The 23,983-nt window shown below is 44.7% G+C and overlaps 1 protein-coding gene across 3 annotated transcripts; it reads left to right on the forward strand.

Annotated features, from left to right (window-relative positions):
- The first annotated feature begins 1,508 nt into the window (after nt 1–1,508).
- On the forward strand, nt 1,509–21,500 carry dennd3a (DENN/MADD domain containing 3a). 3 transcript variants are annotated; one of them, XM_023812029.2, is made up of 25 exons: nt 1,514–1,686; nt 7,130–7,296; nt 7,434–7,698; nt 8,355–8,470; nt 8,596–8,702; nt 8,788–8,896; nt 8,999–9,118; nt 9,369–9,587; nt 9,729–9,844; nt 11,137–11,292; nt 11,628–11,724; nt 12,145–12,242; nt 12,386–12,567; nt 12,725–13,243; nt 13,518–13,580; nt 14,303–14,562; nt 14,671–14,841; nt 15,061–15,190; nt 15,294–15,401; nt 16,654–16,793; nt 17,222–17,382; nt 17,699–17,838; nt 18,541–18,659; nt 19,490–19,627; nt 20,080–21,500. In XM_023812029.2, exons 2-25 carry the CDS (start codon nt 7,213–7,215, stop codon nt 20,278–20,280), a joined length of 3,819 nt encoding a protein of 1,272 aa, XP_023667797.2. In that variant the 5' UTR covers nt 1,514–1,686; nt 7,130–7,212; the 3' UTR covers nt 20,281–21,500. The 3 variants fall into 3 exon arrangements, 2 of the variants coding, with proteins under 2 accessions (XP_023667797.2, XP_023667800.2); XR_002838287.2 differs by lacking the exon at nt 20,080–21,500 and having other exon boundaries at nt 1,509–1,686; nt 17,699–17,765; XM_023812032.2 differs by lacking the exon at nt 13,518–13,580 and having other exon boundaries at nt 1,515–1,686.
- Nucleotides 21,501–23,983: the final 2,483 nt, after the last annotated feature.

The following is a 23,983-nucleotide window of genomic DNA, read 5'->3' on the forward strand; positions in this document are numbered from 1 at the left end:
GCTGTAAATGTCATATTTACAGTCTACGTCCGCCATCTACTGGACAAGGAGAGAATCTTCAAATTTTATCAAAATGTGCTTTCTGCCAGGTCTTATCTCAGCTTATTATGTATTTATTATGTGGTTGATTAATTTATTAGTCGGTCCTTGAAAACGAGAGCCCCATAACTAAATGGCTTATAAATTGAATATTTGCCGGAAATAGTTTTACAGTAAAGCCGGTGGAATGCCCCTTATACAGAGAAACCGTTTTTCTAACACCTTTTCCTCGAATAATAATTCAGATAGGCCGCCGCAAAAAAAAAAAAAAAAACTAAAACATTTTCGGATGTCGATGATAAAAGTATCAATAGCCGGACCTTGTGGTGAGAAAGGCTAAACCCTGCTTTACACGACTTTTCCAATCTCATTTTGAACTATGCACAGGTCCGCCAGGAGAGGGTGCTATGTCACCGCGCCACGCCATGGTCTCATAAATACAACCGTCTCTGACCAGCACGATGCAGGCAGCATAGTACAGCAGATTCTGCCCAACTGATCTAGCCACTTACACACATACTTCTCAGACGCAATTGTTTTATCGTATTGCTCGCAGTGAATGCTGAATGGGCGAGTTCCATCTGGACACGACCAGGATCGCCCACCTATGCCACCACAGTAGTACTGAACCTGATACACGCCAAGACTGGATCTGACATACCAGACTTTTTAATACATTGCTTGGTTCAGGAATACTTTGTGTGTGAAATCCTGCGTTCTCCTCCTATTTGACTTCTACATTCATCCGTCTTCTATACCCACTTAATTATCCTATGCAGAGTCTGTTCCAGAAGCCACAGACACAAAGTAGGCAATAATCCAGGGTATAGGGCACCACCTAAGGTGACCACCTAATCCCTGTCAGGGGGACGCTATGAGATAGGACAGGGTTTGCAAACTAAACTAAACCATTTCAATTAATGGGTGCGTTCGACGTGGGCTTAGGTTTGTCTGTAGCTGACGTGACGCCATCTGCCGGCGGCTACAGGGGTGGAGTATAAACTGACTGCAGCCAAGTCGGACAACTTCTACTCCTCGTAGTCTGCGAGACTACGTTCCTACACACACACATGCCAATTGAAGATAGAGAAAAACGACACAGAATGCGCAGAAATCTTTTTCCTTTACTTTGTAATTATATCATACAAACAAAAGAAGCTTTCTATACAGAGTAGGAGAGTCGCCCAGACACATGACAAACGGATATTGCGTTTAAAAGTTTCAAACTTGTAAAAAATTCAAGCGTTTAAAACCCGATTGCACTCCTCTTATTTACGCAGCAGATGGCAGCACAGTATCACTGCCACGCATTGCCATTAGTTCATGATGTCCTATTACCAAAAACTATTAAGCTCAGATTCCTTTACGTCTCTGCACCATAATAATCTGTAAATATCTTCACGCGTGATCCAAGCATTGTAAGTTTACCATGCAATCAGGTTTTTAAGCGTGAGCCGAAGCGGCTGCTTTGCCGCGGCCTGAGTGGGTGGGTCTGCGCAGGTTGCGGATACAGGAAGGAGCGCAGAGCCCAGTCGGTCCAGCGCAGCGCTGTGCGGAGCGGCTCTGTCCTACAGTCACCGGCGGCTCTTCTGCTTCTCCCCTTCGCCTGTTTCCAGGTCCTAACGACGAGGAAACCGTAACAAACAGGTGATCAGTTATACGACTTAAGTTTGAGCGTTATTACAGCATTGAGAGTAATCCAGATTATTATTCTGGTGGCAATTTAGATTTAAGAGAGGAGCGGTAACGCAACAGCAACATGCACGTTATTATAAACTTTAAAATAGTTAATTTGGTCAGGTTACAGGACTGTTAAATCTGACGCTCGTGTAGAGGATGACGGAAAACGCGGAGCTTAAGCCGACACGTATTGCTGTCCATGTTTCTATGATTTTGCCCGGTTGCCTGTAATGCAGTCGGCGTAAATCAGATGAACGCAAATGTGGGTTTTTGAAGGACCTGTCTTCCAATGTATGATACAGCGGGGCATTAGATTGGTGGGGGTCCCTGTTTGTAAAAGGGAACGATTTGTTTAAAACTTCGGTTGGGAACTGTGATCGCATTGTGTTTTGTATAGAGACACTGTACATTCATTCATATGTAGGATGACCGTACGTCCTCTTTTCCCCGGACTTCTTTATTGGGACCTAAAATCGCCTGAAATGTCAGGAATTTCGCTTCGTTTCAAGTTGACATTTGCTTTCTACAGTCACTACACTTTATGTGTGTATATTTGCGTTGCTTTAGGCGCCTCTCTGCGTCCTGCCCCTGCTGTCCTCTTTTTTTGCAAAGCAAAATATGGTCACCCTATATGTTTATACAACACTATTTATACAAGCTACAGATACCAACTGTTTAGCTGTTTGTGAGACTTAGGAGGCACTGTGAATGGATGCACTGTCTTCCCTTTTCCATTACCTGTGGAATACGTGCTTAAAATGTAGTTATTCAGGAAGGGAGGAAATGGATTCCGGTTAAATGATGTGGCTCCCAGTTTTAATATGGAACAGATGTACGCGCTCCATGCTGTGCGGACGGTGACTGCGGGCAGTTTGAATGAACTCGTAAAGACTAAAGGGAAAATAAATTCATATTCTCGTGTTTCGGCTGCTCATCCTGGACAAAGGTGAGGGGCTCCCCGGGGGCATAAAACAAAACGCTTGGCTGCACAATGGATTGGATGCGAGTGTGAAGGCAATGAACCACTGTCTCGCTATGTTTGTTTTAGTTTATAAAAAAAACACACTTTGCGATTCGTGAGCTCACGGCCAGTCATAAAAAGCATCCGGTTCCAACATTTTTTCCTCCCTCCTCCCCCAGCACTATATGGTTGTTATTACAATGGCAAAAAAACGCGAAGAACCGCAAAAGGTCTGTTTTATAAGCTTAAATGACGCTTACCTAAGATATGCGTGCTGTAGTACAAGGGACTGGGCATGTCCATTTGAACATGGCCATTGTCAAATATCTGTTATTTGTCAAAACAGATGTGCAAACACAAATGTGTGTGTGTGTGTGTGTAGTACATTGTCTTCTCGTCTAAGACAGTGAGCCCTTGGTCAGTTGGTGAATTTACATTATGTTCGATGGCTGGTATCTTGATAACCCAGTGAAATAAGTCAGTAAGTAATACCTTAGTGGAAATGGTATTTGCTTCTGTTTCAGTGAAACTATTGCCATTGTCATTATGTTACAGAGCACGCTGTTTGTGCTAATGTACTTGTAGCCACAAGAACTTTTATGAGTAGTGTTACAGGTATGAATTTGTGTAAACCTTTTTTTTTCTTGTGATGAACGTAATGAAACCAAACTCGTTTTTCACATGCTGTGAGATGTCATCTCTCTATTCACTTATGTAACACAGCGACAAACGCTCCACCAAACAAAACAACGCTTAGTATCAGTATAGTGGCAAACGAGGGCTGCAGTTTTGCTGTCTTAGAAGACAGGCTAATGGCCTTGTTTTCCGCTTATTCTCAGTCTGCTGAAGTGATTGGTTTCAGTTCAGCCCATGCATATCATTGTGTCAAATTTCCTTTTTACTCTGCAAAGAAAATCCATTGGTTTTTAAAATGCTATGTACTAATTCTTAATCAAGATTACTATTTTTTACATGTAAATAATAGAATAAATATGTTTTCTGTTTAGCTCTGTTTGGTTCTTTCAGTGGGAGCAGAAGTTGCCTTGTGTTATTACTGTTTATTTTCGTGTTTTCAGCATTTTTTAAAATCAGGATAAAGTTGTACTGTTGCGTTTTGTTAATTTTATTTGATATAGTGTGTTAGATGTTGATATAGAAACTGATTATCTGTGCTGATTAACTGTAGGTCGTAGACCCGCTCCCGGTCAAAGTTTAGGCTTGCTGTTCGTTTGGCGAAAGCCTTTGATGAGAAAGCCGGTCTCTCTGGCCTGACGAATTTTATACGACCTCTGATAAGAGAGCCATTCACGGAACTCACTTCCTGGACAGCAGTCAGCAGGTTTTCTGACTCGCTGGTCTTGTTTTGGCGCATTGTTTGGGGGAGGGGGGGGGGGTCATACCTGTCGTGCTGATTTATTTATCTGCTTGTTTGATTGTTTCTTTATTTATTCATTTTTAGGGTGACTTTTGCTGGTCGTGTCCCAGGCAATGTGTTAGGTGGGGTGCTGGGGGAGGCAAAAAGTCCCCACGTTGTATGAGTTAAGTGTGTGAAATTTAAGAATGAGCTTCCAGGGACGGCGATTGTGCCGCTTAACGGATGCTTTTCTGTGTATGATCTAGAGCAGTGTTTCCCAACCCGGTCTTCGGGGACCCACAGACAATCCACATTTTTGCTCCCTCCCAGCTCCATGCCGGAGCAAAAATGTGGACTGTTTGGAAGGGAGCTGGGAGGGAGCAAAAACATGGACCGACTAGGGGTCCCCGAGGACTGGGTTAGGACAGGCTGATCTAGAGCGCTTCAGTCTCTGCAGGTGTCATCCACGCGATTATATAAGGGCTTGTGTTCTCGTTTGGGGAGGGTCTACTACTTCCTTCTTACCAGTAATAATTTCAGATGCATATTTTTGAAAACCTGCAAACACCGTGATCACTTCCAGTTAAACGAACCACTTCTATTTTCTCACTTTTACATTTCAGCATTTTTAGCACAATAATTGCTGAGAACGGATGATTCAGAGTTACATATTTGTGTGTAAAAAGATATGGGGACCTTTTAGGAACTGGTATGACCTCCATGTCCTACAGTAACTTCAGCTAAACTTTGAGAAAGGTTGTGAACCTTTTATGGCCTCTGTATGCAGTTTTGACCTTGTATAAATTCACAGGTCCGTGTTTGACATGATGGAGTGCAGTGTTTGATAGTGAACTGTAAATCCCTCCAAACTGTTTTTGTTTGCCTAAAGAGCAATTAAACAAAGTCAGATACCAAGCTCTTTAAGTATTAAAATCAGTCTTAATGTAGAGTTGAACAGATGTCTTTGGTAAACCTGTTGTGGTTTTTCTTTTTCCTCATTTAGTGCTATTTATACTTGTGCATTTGCATGAACATACTTTAAACATTTACTTAATGTTGCTTTAATGCAGCATATATGAAATATTCAATTTTCAGGTGGCAATTCCCAAAAATCTGGACCCTTGACCTTTTTACTGCACCAAGGTATCGTGGGAAAGTGAACAGGACAAAGCTAGATTTCATACTGCGTTTAAATATATATATATATATATATATATATATATATATATATATATATATATATATATATATATATATATATATATATATATATATATATATATATATATATACATATATATATATATATATACATATATATGTAATGTAATGTCATTGTAATGTCATTGTTGTAATGTCAATGTCTTTGCGTCCCACCCCCGCGCCCCCCACATGTATGCATGACAGATTCTTACATTTCCAGTACAACGATATCGGCTAGTTCTCTGTATGAGGCGTAAGATCGAGACGCATTGAGTGCTGAATTGAAAATTGACATCACCTGTATTTCCCTCTTATTTAATGATGACAAGTTATCCCTGTTGTCCTGTAGTGACAGCAACCAGCAGTGTCGCCACTACCCTTGTCGGGTTATTCGGTAAGCCGTGGCTCCGCCCTCCCTCGCAGCTCTACGCCGCAGGCCATTAGCGCCGATACAGGCCCACATGCCAAATGCGGGACGGCCTTGTGACGTAGGGAAGCAGCAGTGTTTAGGTTTCCGTCCATGCGGGGCCCACAGGTGAAAGGAACCAACAGTATTAATAAAGCTTTTCCACCTACGATTCCTAAACTAAAAGAAGATCTTACTAAATGACATAATTGGTGGCCTGTTACCTGTTTGGACAATGATTATGAATTAGGGAAACTTTATTTGCATAAAGAATTAACGTTTGAAGTTTCTTTTGTTGCAACTTGCATGATCTGGATTTAGATCTGGATTTAAATAATATAACAGCGGCTTTTGGTTACTGTGATCTTAGAACATAACAGCTAAATGCTTTCCCTGTACTTTTCTAAAGCATAACCCATTCAGAAGTTTGCTTTTTGTGGCTTTTTTTCTGCAAATTAAGTAATACTCTATCCCAGTTGTAACAGCTCAAATCAGACTGAGACATGTTGCATCTTCATGATTTCTTTTGACAAGGAATACGACGGGGATTGCCAAAATCTCCTTACCGTTTTCGTACTCACTTTAAAACTTTTAGCTACTCATATTTGTGACAGTGGATTACAAGGTGTCTCTAGTGCTGACTGACAGATGGTTGTCGTCGTTGTAATCATTAATCATCATCAAACTCGCACTTGCAATAGACCAGAGTTCTCTGTCCTGTTCTTGGTGCTGCCAGAATGTTTTCATTCCAACCCACACTGCTTTCAACTGCAACATTAATTATTGGCCTAATAAGGACCATATAAACCTTGATTAAGGCAGGGTTGGAATGAAAACATTCTGGTAGGGGATGGGGGGGCAGGAACAGGATTGAGAACCATTGCATTAGGCTGTATTCTGAAATTTTCAAAAGGTGTATGTGGGAAGAAGACATACCAAAACATGGGCAGCAGAGGAACCTGATTTCATGCTTCAGAAACAAAGTATACGAAGATGAATTAAGAAAGTTCAGGTACTGGTTTATTATGTTGGTTGGCTTCTTATGTCTGGATATGAGGCTAATGGTCAGACAGGCTGGTTGGCTTCTTATGTCTGGATATGAGGCTAATGGTCATGCATACAAAAAGTCCAGTATGCAAACAGAAACTGCAGGTGGTACAGAATTTATGAAAATGAAGGATCATGGGATATAGATCTAAATGAATGTCAGGTCACCGGGCATCTGCGAACAGAACTTCACAAGACTTTGACTCCTTCAGAAAGTGTAAACTCTAAGGCATTTGTTTTAGTTGCTATAGCATTTAGTCAATGACTTACTAACTGGTTAGGCTGGTGAAACTTGGCATGCTTCCCATCTGTGAACAGCTGTTCTTGGTTTTCGTCTCGGTTCCTTTGGCCCAGACACACTTTCTACTTTCGTACGGCGCGCTTGACTGGTCTACCGTAGGCGCCTTTGCATCATCACAAGCCATCTTCTTCCCGTCAGGTGCACATCTGGCTCTCCACCCACAAAGAGCGAGGCCATGGTCCAGGGGGGGCTGGTGAAGGCCGTGCAGCTCCCTCGTTCTGATGGCAGACCTCCTTCCCGCTGGTCTTCTGGAAGTCTGCGTGGTGGTCGGAGCCTCTAGCGACAGGCTTAAAGACATATGTGAGGTAAACGGGGGCAAAATAAGTCAAGACTCCTCTCTTAAAAATGTACTTTCTTAAACAAGCATTTATTAATGGTTAACCACCATTTCATCTGCTGGATAGTCACCTGCAAGCCTGTTTACATGGTGCTTGTTTCTCAGGAGAGGGAGAAGGAGCTCCCCTTACTGGAGGCAGAGGTCCTGCAGGTGCACGCTCCTCCCTTCGTGAAAAAGGAGAATGAATCGGAGCCCCAGGCTGGCCTCACTCGGGTGCAACGCCGGCGCTCCTTCATCAAGAAGAAGAGGGAGAGGTTCGAGGGCGTGGCGCCCGCTGAGCCCACCGCTAAGAGTGCGGACGCAGAAGTGCAGGATGTCACTGTGCCCATAAATGTCGACTTGGTGGCCTTGCCCCAGCTTTGCTTTCCTGGTGAGTCAGCGAGGAAGTCCTCTGAATAGGACAATGGCGGGTCTTCTCTTGTGACATTAAACTGCACGTTTGAGAAGCAGACAAGGTGCAAGACCAGAGCACGAGCAGGAAGCCATTAGCCTATTTCCAGCGCCTATACATAGCCGATGCATTTGTAAAGGAAATGCAAGTTACACAGTTTAACACGCTAAACATTTGAGAACTGAGGAGTTTTGAAAGTGAAATGTTGTCCCATTCTTTGAGAATTTTATACAGCATCCGAACTGTTTTGGAAACAGGGTTGTACGAGATTGGCATGCGTTGTACGAGATTGGCATGCGTTGTACGAGATTGGCATGCGTAGCTATCTTCACCACGAAACCGCAAAGCATACGACGAACAGATGTCTTTACTGGCCACTCCCATAATGTCACAATGCATTCCAATTCGCTTAGCTTGTAAACAAAAAAAATAATTAAAAATCTATCGTGGATTGTGATTCAAACCAAAAAGAGCATGAGGTGACGTTTTGCCCATATCGGCCACTCCTTCATCCAAATCAGGCGTCATGGTTCAAACTGAAACTGGAAAACGGTTGTGGAAAAGATTAATTCCACAATGGCTAGCCTTCCTGTGAAGGACGAGGATGTTTACCATGTCTCTTTTTTTTTAATCAGAGGGACTTCACTTGTCGCGTGACTTTCAAGAAGACCATTACCACTTCCTGGTTTTCACTGATGTCCTCGGCAACCGGACCCATGGAGTGGTCGTCCAGTACTGTAAACCAATCCAGGCAAGCGTCACAAGACATTTCCTTAACTTTTCTCTATTCTTTTTATTTTGTATTCTTTTGGGGCAGTTTTTGTGCTTATCAGCAGGATGAGGTCACCCACTATACGCCTCTTGTAATTGTTCCAGAATGGACCCTGGTCATCCCCAAAGGGCGCCAGTCTCTACTGCCCCTATAGTATCTGCGTCATATCCAAGTACCCCTACTACAACGCTCTCAGGGACTGCCTGTCAAGGTGGGCTCCTCCACTCGCTCCCAGCCTCTCACCGCTCTCTGTGCTTGGATCTGGCATTAACGTCACCCGCTGTTTCCGTCCTCAGCCTGATGGCTCAGCTGAAGACGTGCCGGAGGGCTGAGTGGGACTTGGTGAAGGACTTCGCGGCCAGGCTGGCCCTAGTGCCCATTCCGCCCCCTGGTCAGCTCCACGTGGTGAGGTGTTGACGGGGGAGCCGTCCCTCCGCATGATTTCTGAGTAGAGTCCTGTGCGGTTTGAGATACGCAACGCTAACCTCCAGCTCCTCCTACACCCAGGTGTTCAACCTCCGACCGCTGCAGATCATCCTGCCCTCCACAGAGGACAAGGAGCAACCTATCATTGACTTAGATCTTCACCTTCCCTTCCTGTGCTTCAAGCCGAGACAGCTTCTCCAGGTGGGTTGGGTTTCGGTGGGGTAGTGTGGTTTCAGTGTTCTGAGCTCATAGTAGGGACTGGCTGGTATCTGGTTGTGTTAACTGCTGAATGTAGAAGACACAATATTTTTCAGTGTCTTGTCCTGGTGCTTAATAGCCCTTCTCCTGAAGAACACACATGTAGAGGGTGTTTACGTTTAGAGTAAATGTACAGACCTTGCTGTGTGGTGTGACCTGATGTATGACCTGGTGTGTGTGTGTGTGTGAGCAGGTCATCACCAGCATGCTGACGGAGCAGCGGGTGGTGCTGCTCTCCTCGGACTGGGCCCTCCTCACCCTGTTGGCACACTGCTTCTTGCTCTTCATCCGCCCGCTGTCCTGGCAGCACCCATTCGTGCCCATCCTCTCGCAGCAGATGCTGGACTTCATCATGGCGCCGACTGCTTTCCTCATGGGCTGCCACTTGCGGCACTTCGAGGAGGTGGCGGCGGTAAGCACCGGGTCACTCTACCCTGACAATAAAACAAAAACTGCATTTGCTGATAACAAATGGAGGGAGATTCCACCGTTTCTGCTGGCAAGATAAGCAGTAGAAGCAGGCTGGCTCCCATTGCCTGTTTTTCTCCACCAGGAAACCGATGATCTGATCTTAATAAACATCGACGAGGGGACAGTGGTGTCTTTCTCTTCGGACAGCACTGGCATCCCCGAAGTCCCCCTCGTCGCTGAGGACTGCTTTATAAAACGGTGAGGAAAGGGTCACGTTTGTCTGGTTCCGAGGGATCAAGGACCCTCTTCTGGTTTTTTCCTTATTTGATTATTCATTTCGTCCACTGTAAATGTACTATGTGAGGTAAATTTGATTTGAAAATGGCCTTATAAGCTTGTAAGCTAATGAAATCCACATGTCCCCCCCATGACCCTTCTGATTGGCCTCCCATGTGGAATGGGGGATCTTCAGTAAGGCACTTCACTTCAGACACAGCAGAAGTGTGTCCTTAGTCGCTCAGAATAAGCTGGGAGTAATTCTCCTTAGAGCAGAGAGAGCAGTTTAGCTTTTTTCTGTAGAAGCTTCGCCTTTGATCTTCATGTTCCCTCCCTGGTTCTGACTTTGTGGGAGTTCCTGTGGTTAGCAGTTGGCTACAAGCTACTCGAGCCCACCCCCCCCACCCTTCAGCAACTCTCTGGGTGCTCAGGTTCACACTCTGCATCAACTCCAGTATGCTGGCTTTGATTTCATTGCTCGTGAAAGAGACCCACATGTGTGTTGGCCTCTGCCCTGGAGACAGTAGTCTGGGGCTTCATCCGGACTTCCTGGTTTGATCTTACATCAAGTGATGGCATCTGACCTGCTGGCTTCACCTGATAACTACCACAGTCATTTGCACGTAGGCCAGTGGTTCCACGCATCTCCTCACACGATCTGCAACGGTTTCATTTTTGGTCGATGTTTTAATTTAGTTACTATCTGTCCTTTCCATTTTACTTATGCTGATTTAAAATAAAGTACTACACTGTGAAAAGTCTGCAAATGTGTTTAAAAATGAAAGAAAATGACAAAAGCATAGTGAAGCGTTTTAGGAAAAATACAGAAATTTGGTTAGTCCTTTTTTGGGTTGTCTTTGAGCATGCATGAATAGAACGGATGAAATTAAAGTTGTTTTTGTCATAAGTTGGCTTTAGTGTCAAAGCAAAGGAAATTTTGCTCCAAGTTAACTGATCGAAAGCATAGGTGTATGTTTTGTGAAGAATTACATTGTGTTTTCTCCACTGGTTAGCTGTCAATCCAAGCAACAAAAACTTCAGAAGAGGGCAGTGAGTTAAAGACGGGGATCTTGCAGGACCCTGCAGCTAAAACAAGAAGGGGAAATTACAGTTATTGCTGAAACGTGTTCACCACAACCTACATTCACCAACATCAAAAAAAGCCTAATCGGTTGATCTCGCAGAAGGTTACCGTTGAAGCGCCAACATCCTGTGCAGAATTAAAAAATAATGCAAATGCAGATTTTGAGCTGGTCAATTCTCTCTCGACGCAGGGGAGAAGCTCTGAGAATGCACTACGACCTGGACATCAGTCACCTGGCAACCAGCACAGACATAAATGACCTAAGGGCACAGAGGAGGCTTTGGCAGCAGAACCTGAACGCAGAGGTCCAGAAGATAACACTAGAGCTGATGGTCAACATCTTTAGGTACCTGCCCTAATGCGGAGTGGGTCTCGTAATCTCTGCTCTGAGTTGCTGTGAAAATCAAACTGAACCAAACAAAAACACATTTTATGTCCTTAAATCTGTAAAATCTCTTACAAAGTGCTTTCTGACATCCCTGGGCCATATCTGCGTGAAATGTCAATAGTATGAAAGCTTTGTAAAGGATTACTTTTTACCAACGGCGTGGCTTAAATTATTTTTGCGAATCCTGCAGCTGAATCCAATTCCTCCAGTTTTAATGAGTATTGTTGGATCCCTGGGGAGGTCTGATGCGCTGCACCATGTTCACTTTCCATGATGGATGTCTGTATTCTCAGGGAGGTTCAAGATCATCTCAATTACGAGCACCGAGTGTTTAACAGCGAGGAGTTTCTCAAGTCCAGAGATCCCCGGGATCAACCCTTTTATGAGAAGGTACCCCTTTAACCCTCAGTTCAGGGGGGGTGAGGACATTGGGCTTCCGATGTGTTCCATAGTCAGGGCCGGGGGTGCTGTGTCTGAGGCTCCAGAATCATAAGAACATAAGAAATTTACAAATGAGAGGAGGCCATTCGGCCCATCAAGCTCGTTTGGGTAGAACTTAACCAATAGCTAGGTTTTAAAATCGTATCTAGCCCCCCTGCCCCCACCCCCAGCTGTTTCATAAACTAAATAAATGGCTGGCAAATAGTGCCAAAAAATCGTAGCTAGCTAGCTGGTTAGCAGAACATGCAGAGTGTCGTAAATAAGGAGCACGTTTATTTAATATTTCGTGCAATGCCTGTTTGCAAATGCATGGTTGTAGTTGTGGTGAACACTGCCGCTTCTCTTGGCAACATGTCTCCGAAACCTTAGGTTCTGGAGACACACATATTTAACTGCTTCCTGAAGGAGCGCCTCAACAGGAAGATGGATGCTTTTACACGTCTGGAGATGAGCACGCGGTCGCAGAGGTAAGAGTCGGGGGCCACCTCTGTATGAACCGGCCAGTGTGATTTATTTGTTACTTAATTACCGTCACGGTTGGCGCGACGCTCTTCACGCTGTTAGTCAGAGTCGCTGGTGCCTGAATGATTCCTCTGGGGGTTCCCCGCAGAATGAAGGCCATGCTCGACTCCCCCCGGAGGCCCATGATGCAGGAAATGGCAGAGAAATACAGCAAACCCGAGAGTCGCTTTAGCAGGAAGCTGGGAGCGGGCATGAGCGACACGGGGGAGGATGGCCCAGGGGGTCTGCCCCCAAGGCAGGGCTCGGTCAGGAACACGTCCCAGGGGCACGGTAGGGCAGCAACCACCCTTCAGTTATATGGCTGTTATGTTTTATGTAGTGAAACTTACCAGAGGCTAAAAATTAAGTTGCTACCATAAAAACCTTAATCAAGCATAATAACAACTAATAATAATAATGACTTACCGTCCCGCTGCCCCCACCACAGCATCACTAAGAGGCATCACCACCTTCAGGCTTCCCGACTTTCCCGACCCCCTGGATTTTCACCGGGTGCAGCTGTATTACTGTGACATCATCAGCTACTTGGACAGGGCCATGATGTCAGTCCCCCCCGAAAACTCAGCCCTGCTGGCGAGGTACCGCTATCTGCGTGGCCTCATCAATACTACCATGGGCAAGCGACTGGAAGCCCTGTGCGACTTCCAGAACCTCTACAAGATGGACACGGACATCTTCCCCGGCGAGCTGGTGAGGATGATGGCCGACTCGCTGCCCCGGCAGGAGAGGGTGCTGGCGGAGCGTCGCTCCGAGCTCCAGCGCCTCATCAGCAGGGTCCGCAAGGACCACGAGAAGGACCAGTCTGGCCGCTGCGATGACACCGTGAAGAAATTCGAGCTTCCCAAGAAGCACATGCAGCTGGAGGACTTCGTCAAGCGCGTGCAGGAGTCCGGAATCATGAAGGACGTCGAGACCATCAACCGGCTCTTTGATGCTCTCACCGTGGGTAGGTTTGCAGTAGCAGTGGGGGTCACTTATATTAATGCATGCGCTGATGCCGTTTCATTTCTGCAGTTTTCTGTTCTCGTGGAACAGTATTTGGGAGTATTTCAGGTTTTTCTCCTTAAAAACTGTAGCTTGTGGATCAGTTGAGCTTTGCTGTCCACACTAAATCACTACATTGTTTCTGCAAGACGTACAGATACACATGTTGTGTTTATACTGTGTTAACCTGTAACTGCTATACAGGCAGATTAATTTGACTGTCCCTTAATGGCAAGGTGCGGACGATGCAATGAAGGCTTCTTCCAAATCAGTATTTTACATTGATTCTGCTTGGAATGGTAAGCGGAGCATGCGGCATGCTATGTGTGCCACTGTCTGCCCCATGCCTAAGAGCTTTGGACCTGCCCTCATTTGGCATCGCTGTTTTTTTTTTTTATGGCGCCCCCTGTCTGTCTGGTCAGTCACTGCTCAGTCATTGCGACACGCTTGCCTCTGCTCTTAAAATTTTATTGAAATAAAATGCTTCGTGCCTTGCTTAAAAAATATATGATAATGCAAAATCGATGCAATAGCACGGTGCAGCTTTGCAATAGACAGAAATGCAACGGCTTGAGCATGTTTGTAGCGCGGCTCTTTAAACCTTCAGGGAATAAGTCTAATCCCTACATCTGTGGCTGCCATCCGCTCTATACTCTCCCATCTGTTGGTAACAGAATAGTGACAACTTCACGTTAAATAGCAGTAAGTAGCTGTTTGCTCCATGCCCTGTAAACACACTAAAAAAATTCCCTCAGGCCATTATATCGCGAAACGAAGACATTAGGAACTTGACGGTTTAAGTTGGAATCGGAATTGCGGTGGAATTGAAACGTTGCAGTGAAGAACCGGGAAGAAAACAATAGATCGACCTATAGTAGATTAAAACAATAGTCTAATTTGTCAAAGACGCAGATACATACATCGTTGACTTTTGGGAATATCTGGCAAGACCAAGAACCAGCTAACCATTTGCCCCCTCTGCCCCCCCCCCCCGTGCTATAAACATCTTGCCCACCGAAAGGTCAGCAGAAACAGGTGGATCCAGAAGTGTTCCGTGTCTTCTACACCGTGTGGAAGGAGACGGAGGCCGAAGCACAGGACGTTCACCTGCCTGCCGGGGTCATCGGGCACCTGGACACCAACGAGTGCGTCTACAAGTTGTCGTCCTCAGTCAAAACCAGCCACGGCATGGGCAAGATCGCCCTGACGCAGAGGAGGATCTTCCTGCTGACAGAAGGCCGGCTTGGTTACATCGAGATCACCAAGTTCAGGGACATCGAGGTGGGCTAGGCCATCGGCCATCAGCTGACCCCGGAAATCACAGTTTTTGCTTTCAAGTTTCCGTGCATTTTCTTTTATTGATTTAAAAAAAAAAAAAAACTCTTGCAGGATGTGAGAATCTCCTCTGCACCTTTCCTCCTGCTGAGAATCCCGACTCTGAAGATCAAGAGCAGCCAAAGGAAGGAGACGTTTGAGGCCAACCTTAAGTCGGAGTGTGACTTGTGGAATTTGATGATCAAGGAAATGTGGGCCGGGAGGAAGATGGCGGACGACCACAAGGTAAAAGATTTTGCCTCCTAACTGTATGTGTGTTGGCTGTTGACAGAAACTGAGTATAAGTATGGGAATTTCATTGTCTGCTGCCACATCATTTATTTGGAATGTCCCCTTCTGATCCATTGATGGATATTCTGTAAGTCCCTATCCAAGAGCACTCTTTCTATTTTGGCCACTTCCTCACTGTGAAATGCGTGAATCACTTTATGGTTTCTTTTTAAGGACCCGCAGTACATGCAGCAAGCTTTGACTAATGTTCTCCTGATGGACGCCGTGGTCGGCTGTCTTCAGTCGCAGAAGGCCATCTTCGCTGCCTCCAAGCTGGCGTATTTCGACAAGATGAAACTGGAAGGTACAGACTGCCTTTCTGAGACCTATGACATGTGCTGGCCAAGGTCAGCCAGACCGCCGTGTGCCAGCAGAATGGCTCATGGCCGCCTCTGTCCCACAAACAGTGCCTGTGATGGTTCCCAAAACTACCTCAGAGACCTTGAAGCATAAGATAAACCCCTCCCTGGACCTGACGGTTCCGCAGGCCGTGGACGTCCTACTCTACACTCCAGGTAGGATTAGTTACACATCTTTGTTCAGGTCAAGAGCGAATATTTCTCTGGGTCTACTGGCTATTAGCACCTAGAGATATGACTGGTGTGTCCTTATGAACAAATATTGACTTTAACAATGAAAAATTAGTGATAGGGTTCTGAAAACTGCAAAACCCTCCATTTCTCAAGGGCGTAATACGATACTCCTGATTACCACACTAAACATAACAGCTCAGACATAAGAGATATAGCAGCATCTCTACTCTGGTCTGACTTGCATGATATAGAAAAAGCTTGAATCATAGAATCAGTAATTCTATAATCGCTGTTAAATTAATTCTAGACTGATACTAGGTAGAAAGTGTAATTTTACAGTATTTTATTTTACAACTATTTACCCTGTTTCTTGTCTCTGTTTCGTGTAATCCAAGGAGGTCACATGACCAGTAATCTGCCGCTGGAGGAGTTTTAGTGGTACTGTTGGGAATGTACTGGGCCCTGCTGAGGCGTTTGACCCAGTCGCGGGCTGTAAATTCCCTCCAGGATAGTCAGGTCACATCACTGTGCTTCCCTGAAGGAAGTGGTGAACAGTCATATGGATGAGTCGCTGAATGGGGCAGACAGAAGGAATGTGCAGTGTGAGGCACTTGCAGGCAGATTTAGAGTACTGTAAGTCTCCCCCGTGAGTCAAGGTTCGGGGTTTTTGATCCACGCTCACAGGTCAGGGCTCTGGGTTTTTGATCCACGCTCACAGGTCAGGGCTCTGGGTTTTTGATCCACGCTCACAGGTCAGGGCTCTGGGTTTTTGATCCACGCTCACAGGTCAGGGCTCTGGGTTTTTGATCCACGCTCACAGGTAGGGTGACCACCTAATCCATGTCAGGAGGGACACTATGAGCTACTTCAGCTTTTACGAACTACTTTTAAGCTGAAAGGGTTCTGTGCTCTGCTAAAATGTTTGGTTAGTTCCTAGATTGAAAGACTCATCCAGCTGTTTCGCATTAACATTACTGACACATGCACGATTATAGGAGACTGACCAATCAGCATACGGCAAGAACCCAGTGCTTAAGTGAAATCCTGGTCCTTTTAATTGAAATGTATGAAATGGTAGTTTACAAATCCTGTTGTAGCTCATGGTGTCCCTCCTGACATGGATTAGGTGGTCACCCTACTCACAGGTCAGGGCTCTGGGTTTTTGATCCACGCTCACAGGTCAGGGTTCTTGTCTATGTTTTCTTCACTGAGGTAGCCCCTTCTCTGCTCACAGGCCAGCTGAGCCTGCCAGACGCAGAGGGAGGTGGGAACCCCAAGCTGTGGTGTGCCCTGAGCAACGGAAAGGTGGTGGTGTTCGACGCTGCCAGTTGGTCTGTGCGGCACAGCTCCATCCAAGTGGGGACCTCCCGCCTGGTAGGGGCCGGCCGCCACACTGCCACAGGCCATGAGGAGTTTAAAATAAGCCTTTTTACAATAATGCCATATATTCTCAAATGTGTTTTTTTGTGTGGCAAAATAACAAGAATTGCATAGGTTTACCGTTGTATTATTTTTCAGTGAGGGGAAATTATTTAAAAATAGGTGAAATTTGAAATATGTGCATTTCCAGATGCAATTCTTGTGTAAACTGAGAACCTTCTGTATGAAATTAAGTTATTAAATTAACATATTTGCTTGTTTAATTTAAGTAACTTGTGACCAGTGGTGCTGTATATTTTATATAGGATTTTGCTTCCCTCTAGTGGTAGTTTGTGAATTGCCATGTAAAATGGTTTGTGTTCACATTTGAACTGGCCAATGCTGAGAATCAGATTTGTAAACCCTGTGTTGTACATCTGCAGAACTGCATGCTGGGAGTGGACCAGCATCAGTTGTGGATTGGCTCCCAGGATTCAGTCATTTACATCATCAACACCCACAGCATGTCATGCAACAAGCAGCTGACCGAGCACCGCAGTGAGGTCACGGACTTCGCCCTGGAGGAAAAGGACCAGAGATTCACGTGAGACTCTACTGTCTGTCAGCCTTGTGAATGTCTAGTCCCCTTTAAATGTCACAGACAGCAGAAACCCCTCTCCATTCCTGCTTTTGACCAACTAAATTGTCATAAATTACCTGTGTATGGAAGATATTTTGTTGTGCTGCCCCCAGTCTGAGAAGAGGAATGGAAAACAATGTCCCTTGTGCTACGCAGTAATTATAAGAGCCTGGATTTAATGTTGCTAGATGTGAAGTTGGGAAACCTGCTGACCTTCCATGATTCATGGCGGGATTCGCTGGTGCACGCGTCATTTATTGTGAATCTCCGTTCCTTGCAGTCAGACTCTGGCGTACTCCTGCAGTGCCGACGGCGTGGTGATCACCTGGGACGTGTCCACGCTGCAGGTGCGGAAGCAGTTCAAGCTCACCTGCGACAGGCTGCAGTCCATTCGACTGGCTGGTGGAGCGCTGTGGTGCTGTGAGTTCTGCCCCCTCACCGAGGCCCAGAGCATTGTGGGTAGCCTTACAGCGGTGGCCCCGGTGTTTTGTCTAAATGGGGAATTCCAGTGAATTCCTTGTTCTCCTAGCCGCACTGTAATGGGACAGTGCAGCCAGTGGCTCCTCCTTGTTATATACACGATAGCACTGCTGAGTTGGCACGTGGTGGCCCTCTGCGTTGGCCCATTCCGGGAATTCCCTGATGGCCCCAAGCCCTCGTCCACTCCTCATCTTTCCACAGCGGCGCATATTAGAGCAGCTAACTGTGACCGCAGCGGCTGTCCACTGCCGCCGCACTGTCCAATTTCTGAGGACGCTGCAAGTTTTCTCAAGCCATGCAGAAACTTTGACTGAATATCATTAAAAAAAACAATTTACAAGAAATAAAGCCCTTTCTTCATTACTGTACCTGCAGCTTCAGCCTTCCTGTATAGAGTCTGTTTCTCTGTGTCTTTCTAAGTTTTAGAATGTGTATTTCGACTAAGTTTAACGAATCTGCTTATTTGTTATAATGTAAAATGTGTTAAAGCTTCAGGTTACGCACACAGCTGGACTGAGAGTGCATCGGTACAAGAATCTCACATTGGTTATGTTTCGCGTTTTGTTGCTAAGTGATTCTGCTCACCGCTGCATGTAACACGGTTTCTGCACGCTGCTAACAGTCGGAATTTCCCTCGGGCAGGTGCCAGGGACTGCGTGCTGGAGCTGAAGAGGAGTGGAATGGTGTCCCGCCGCCTGTCACTTCCTGACTATCTCCGCAGTGTACCGACCGCCTTTAGCTGCTTCATCCACATCGCGGAGGTATGCGCCACGCACCGTGTCCCCTCACCAGGCCGAAAGTCTGCAGCTTGTCCTTTTACTCCTTTCATGGTGTTAATTTAGTTGCTTATTCATTTTATCTGAGGCTTAAAACACTTACCATAGGTATGGTTATTTAAGAACTAACTTTACTTGAGGGGACATGAATAATGTAGTAGTACACGCTTACTTAGTGCATTAATTAACCAGTAACTAAGTGCTTGTTAAGCACTGATCGCATGTACCTTCATCATTAATCAATCAAGAGGGTTTATGTATTTCATAGGGAAACCTATATTAGATCATGATTTGTTCTTGAGTAATAAATGAGTTCATAAATTTTTGCCCCAAATGAAGTTGTACCATTATTAACTAATTAGTTAACTGTTGAGTAATATATTGCCTGAATGGAATACATGAACTGTCATGATTAATGAATGAATGATGAATCAGTACATAACTAAAACTTAGTTACTGGCTAATTAATGCATTAAGTAAGCATGCACTACTACATTATTAAAGTCCCCTTAAGTAAAGTGTGACCATACATATATAATCATTTACTTAGACTGTTTTCATTTGCAAGCCCATTTCCTTAACTGCTACACCATCTGCTGCCATATTCCAGAATAGCCAGGGTTTTTAATGTAAAATGGGCTTTTGGGTTGTCAGTGGTAGTAACACTGCACACAGTGATGTCCAGTAGAGGTCTTTGTGAGGGATAACTTGGAGTCCTTCCATGTGAGAAGGACATTGGCCTATTTTGAAAAGCCCAGCGCTTGGCCTGCTGATTCACGGCCTCACTTTGTCCCGTCGCCCGTGGCTCGCTGCAGAAGGAGCAGCTGTGGACTGGCTGCACAGATGCAGGCGAGCTGTGCGTGTGGCATTACAGCGATCTGTCCGAACCCGCGCACAAGATCCAGCTGCAGGACTGCGCAGGCGTCAACTGCATCATCAAAGTCAAGAACCAGGTGAGCATGAAGGGTCTGCTTAGATGTGTATCTTCACATTAGAGCTTATTGAAATTCATGCATTCTCCAAGTTACAGCATGCAGAATCAGTTCAGTTCAGTTCAGTGTAAGTCGGTGTGATTTGCTTAGTACTTCAGTTCAATGGTTCCCAAACTTCTCCGCCATCTTTCCATATTTGTTGCGTTCCTCCCACTCCATGCCAAACTAGCTAACCGATCTTCAAGCCTGTAGATGAATCAGCTGTGCTTGAAGTGAAATATAATAAATGTACGGAGTCCCAGAATTCTAGAAACACAGGGAAATTTAACAGGGAAAATGTTCCCGCTGACTATTCGAGTGGTCTAGGGCGACTTTACGTTCCATGACTGAGCATGGAATCCAAGGTGGTGCTGTTTAGAGATCTACACACAGTGGTTTGCTAGCCATAAATACGCTGTGCTGTTCAAACCCAGGTGTGGGTCGGCTGTCGGGGGCGGATCCAAGGGAAGCCCAGGGGAAAGATCTACGTGGTGGACCCAGAGCGGCAAAGCGTGGAGAAGGAGCTAGTGGCGCACGGGGACATAGTGCAGGCCCTGTGCTCCGCCGAGGACCGCTATGTGCTAAGCGGTGCCGCCCGCGAGGATGGCAAGGTTGCCATCTGGAAGGTGGAGTAGAAGCGGCGGTGACGCTGCCCCCTAGTGGCCGTCGTCCATCATCTGCACCGCCATGCCGGCCAGCCTACACCAAAGAGGGCTTTGTGAGTGCGTAACGCTGCTGCTTGTGGGGGCTGGACGCCGCGGAGAGCGCGGACTCGCCGTGAGACAATGAAACGCACAATGAAGACAGCCAGTGAAGTGTCTCAGACAATAATACCCTCACTGTCTCCAGCTAGTTCATAGTGGTAATAAGAAAAGCTTATGCTCTGTTTTATAGTAACTTTTTAACATACAGTTTACACACAGATGCTACAGTTATTTTATTTGGGCCATTTTGGCATGTCATTTATATTCATTTGTTATACATACATATGAAATTTATTTTGTTCATTTATTTATACTTTTTTTATGAACTGTACATGCACTAAGATATTATTTTAATTTTAGTTTATTAATTCTAGGGAGGCTATCAGAGAGCTTAAAGTTCAGCTGTAATTCATCAGGTCCTGGGAAATTATGTGTTCTACAATTAGCCTTGTGTTCTGTCACCTGTAGATTTCAGGTACACCAACAGGGGGCACTAGATACTCCCAGGTTAAAAATTATTGTATCCAAGATCAAAAGCCAATAGCACAAACACTTACACATTTGGGAGCATTGATTTTTTATTTTTTTTAATCATGGATTTGCTCCTTATGCCAGTTTTTGCAAAACCTTAAAGACGATCACTTCTGTGCTTCTGGCAGTTTTGCTGGAAGCTGGCTCATCAGCCGAAAACTCTGCCTTCTATAAAAATCAATACTAAGTTATTGTCTCTAGGTAATGTTTCCTCCTGCATCCACTTATAAAGTTTACTCCTGATGTAATCAAATTGAAACATATACTTCTACATTTCTCTACCCAGTTAACAGAAGAATTACAGAATACCCATTTCTTAATTTGTATAATATTTCAGGTATAAGGTCTTGAAAATAGTTAAATAAAGGCTTTTCTCTGGATTGGTATTTGCAGAACATACCCGGTCTTAAGTGAACCTGTGTCCAGTCATTTAAACCCTTACTGTTCTGCCCAATGTATGGAGTACAGTAACTAGGATTGCCAAACTAAGCTTTTACTATCTTAAGGGTACATTTTGAAGACTGAAAATATTCTGTACGGACTTAACTTCCAGTGGGGAACAGCAGACATACATTTGTAAATGTAAAACAGTTTGTTGAAATAAAGGCTCTGTAAGACTGCCTCTTGGTTTTGCGGAGATGTTTGCCCAGTAAGGGAGTAACGAGAGCCCGCGTGGAAGCCCACCGCCTTATTGAAACTCTCTGAAAGCGTCCCCCTGTTTTGGGGCCTGGGGGTGCGGTGAGGGACACGCAGGAGCCCCGGGGTGAGTGCGCCTCTGTACGCGGCCGATTGCGCAAGCCAGCAAAAATAAACCGACTATTTGACGTTATAAACGTGAGCTTTGTGACGACGAGGCAGATTCTTGTTTACACGGTGGATGGAAATGGTAAAAAGTGTGTAACGTTCATCGCCCCCCATTTCCGGTTTAGAACACGTTACAGAATATATTAAAGAAGGGCAGTCTAAATTCATCAACCACAGAAAGACCTTTTGATACTACGGTACATTGCTGTTTATGAATAACCACTTTATTATTTTTCCATACCTACCTTCTACTGAAATGTTTTGCGGGGATACTTCGGCTGGACCAAATGCATTTAAAATCGGACAGTACTTTTATTATGGAATGCATTTATTTACATACCAATTTATATATTTGCGAATTATTACACCTCCTTTGCAATGCAGGATCACAGCACCAGGGGTATTTTATGCCTTCTTTCGAGTTTTTATATGCACCAGCGGAGCACTGATTGCTCAGTGTTAGTCCAGAGATGGACAGCGCCCTCTATGGTCTCGACAACACTTGAAGCCTCCACTTTTCTTTTTTTCTTCCCCAGCGAAGATCTTCTAACCAAATACTCGGACGGACAAAGCCCGATTAGCCCCAGCCGTTTGGTAAGAATGCCTGACATGGGGGCATGGCTGCTGTCCTTGAATTCCTTTTCCGCTGTTCAAGTGCAGCTTTGCTTTTAGGATTATGCAAATGTGACTAATGTTGTCTGAAATGGAAAGCCAGTCCTGAGCTGACAAGTTTCACATATTTATTTAGATCCTGTACTCCCGGCTTTCATCTTACGCTAAAAAGCATATCAGGCGTCGTATTACTGTTAATAGTTAGTTCATGTCCCATAAAAACGAACAATTTACGTGGGATATTAAAATCGTTTATTTAAATGATTGGAAGGTCATACAAAATCATTATATTGTACACATATATTTCTGTTATAGAATTAACATTTGCGATACAATGCGTTTGGATCCTCTGGGAAACGGATGGTAAAAGGAAACAAATCAGAACAATTTGTTCTTAACTGATTAACATTATTTGCTTTTTCTCAAATTCGAACCATTCATTCTCGTCGAGAGTGCGGAGGGCGGTAGCAATGCATTGTGGGAATCCGCTCTATAGCATCACTGACCCCAGGCTGTTGCATATCGAAGCACTACCTAGAGAGCCATTGGAAGGAATGCTCTTGGATGTGCCTGTTCCACAATGGAAACTCACAGCTTCTCCACCCTTTTCACAGTGTGTGGGTGTGTGCGCCATGTGGAATGCATAGTTTTTTACTTGCAGTGAAAACGTCGCCTGTTGGACTGAAATCTCTTCAGTTGCACACTCCATTATCAAATCAGATGAAAAGAGCAAAACAATGACTTCATTTTCCTCATGCCTCCCTGGAATTACTTACTGCATAATTAATTATACATTTCCACAAATGGGTTTTAGTTTGGCCGAAGAAGATATGATGGTAATATATAGCTGGATGGATATTTCTCCATAACCAGAAATGTATGCTTAGTTGATTATAATGTCCTGCGAGAGACTGTGATATATTTCTTTGGCTCCTAAATGTAGTCACGATGTAATACCGCTAAAGTTAATGAAATCATCTTCTCGTAATCATTTTCTTATATATCAACCCTGCCTGGGGAGGGGGGTGTGTAATCGCAAGGAGTGGGTGGATTTTGGATATCACTAACTAAAGACAAGAGATATGCAACACCCAGTGCTAAATCGGGATTTAAAAACACAAAATGAGCGGTACATATTTAAAAATAAGTCTTAGTAACCAGTTTACTGGAAAAATATATATTTTATATATGAAATTGGATAAACCCGTCTGCTAAATTGGAAAGCAGTTTCTCGTCCATCATTGGGATTTGAAAAGATCGGTAATAATAATAATAATAATGATGATGATGATGATGATGATGATGTTTCCTCGGTACACTTGGAAAGTCAGTATTATCTGTGTTTCGGGCAAGAAATCAATACTCCTCAAATCATTTGGATTGCCTAGAAACTTTTCACGAAGAACCAAATACATCAATTTGGTTGACACAGCACACCTACTTTCACGTAGTTCAAGTCAGACCTATTATCCTATCAAAGATTATTTTTACTGTAAATTGCTGTGTTCTAACCGGCAACCTCGAAAAAAGGCAGTGAACATGCAATTTACATTGCGCTAATTTTAAGCATAAATTTACTTGCAGCTGGCCACTGCATGACCTCACCCGCAAAACAGTGTATGGCACTATTATCGGGGTTAGAACAATAAAGAATGGAGGCACTGGTACTATTATTTTCCGAGTGTAT

This window comes from Paramormyrops kingsleyae, chromosome 23 (genome assembly GCF_048594095.1).
Source record: "Paramormyrops kingsleyae isolate MSU_618 chromosome 23, PKINGS_0.4, whole genome shotgun sequence".
Taxonomy (NCBI): Eukaryota; Metazoa; Chordata; class Actinopteri; order Osteoglossiformes; family Mormyridae; genus Paramormyrops; species Paramormyrops kingsleyae.

Excerpts from the sequence above, each read along its gene's own strand:
- dennd3a (XM_023812029.2), top strand. The coding sequence starts at position 7,213 with ATGGCAGACCTCCTTCCCGCTGGTCTTCTGGAAGTCTGCGTGGTGGTC. Across the intron at positions 8,897-8,998 it reads CCCCTGGTCAGCTCCACGTG|GTGTTCAACCTCCGACCGCT; the intron begins GTGAGGTGTTGA and ends TCCTACACCCAG. Across the intron at positions 12,243-12,385 it reads ATGAGCACGCGGTCGCAGAG|AATGAAGGCCATGCTCGACT; the intron begins GTAAGAGTCGGG and ends GGTTCCCCGCAG.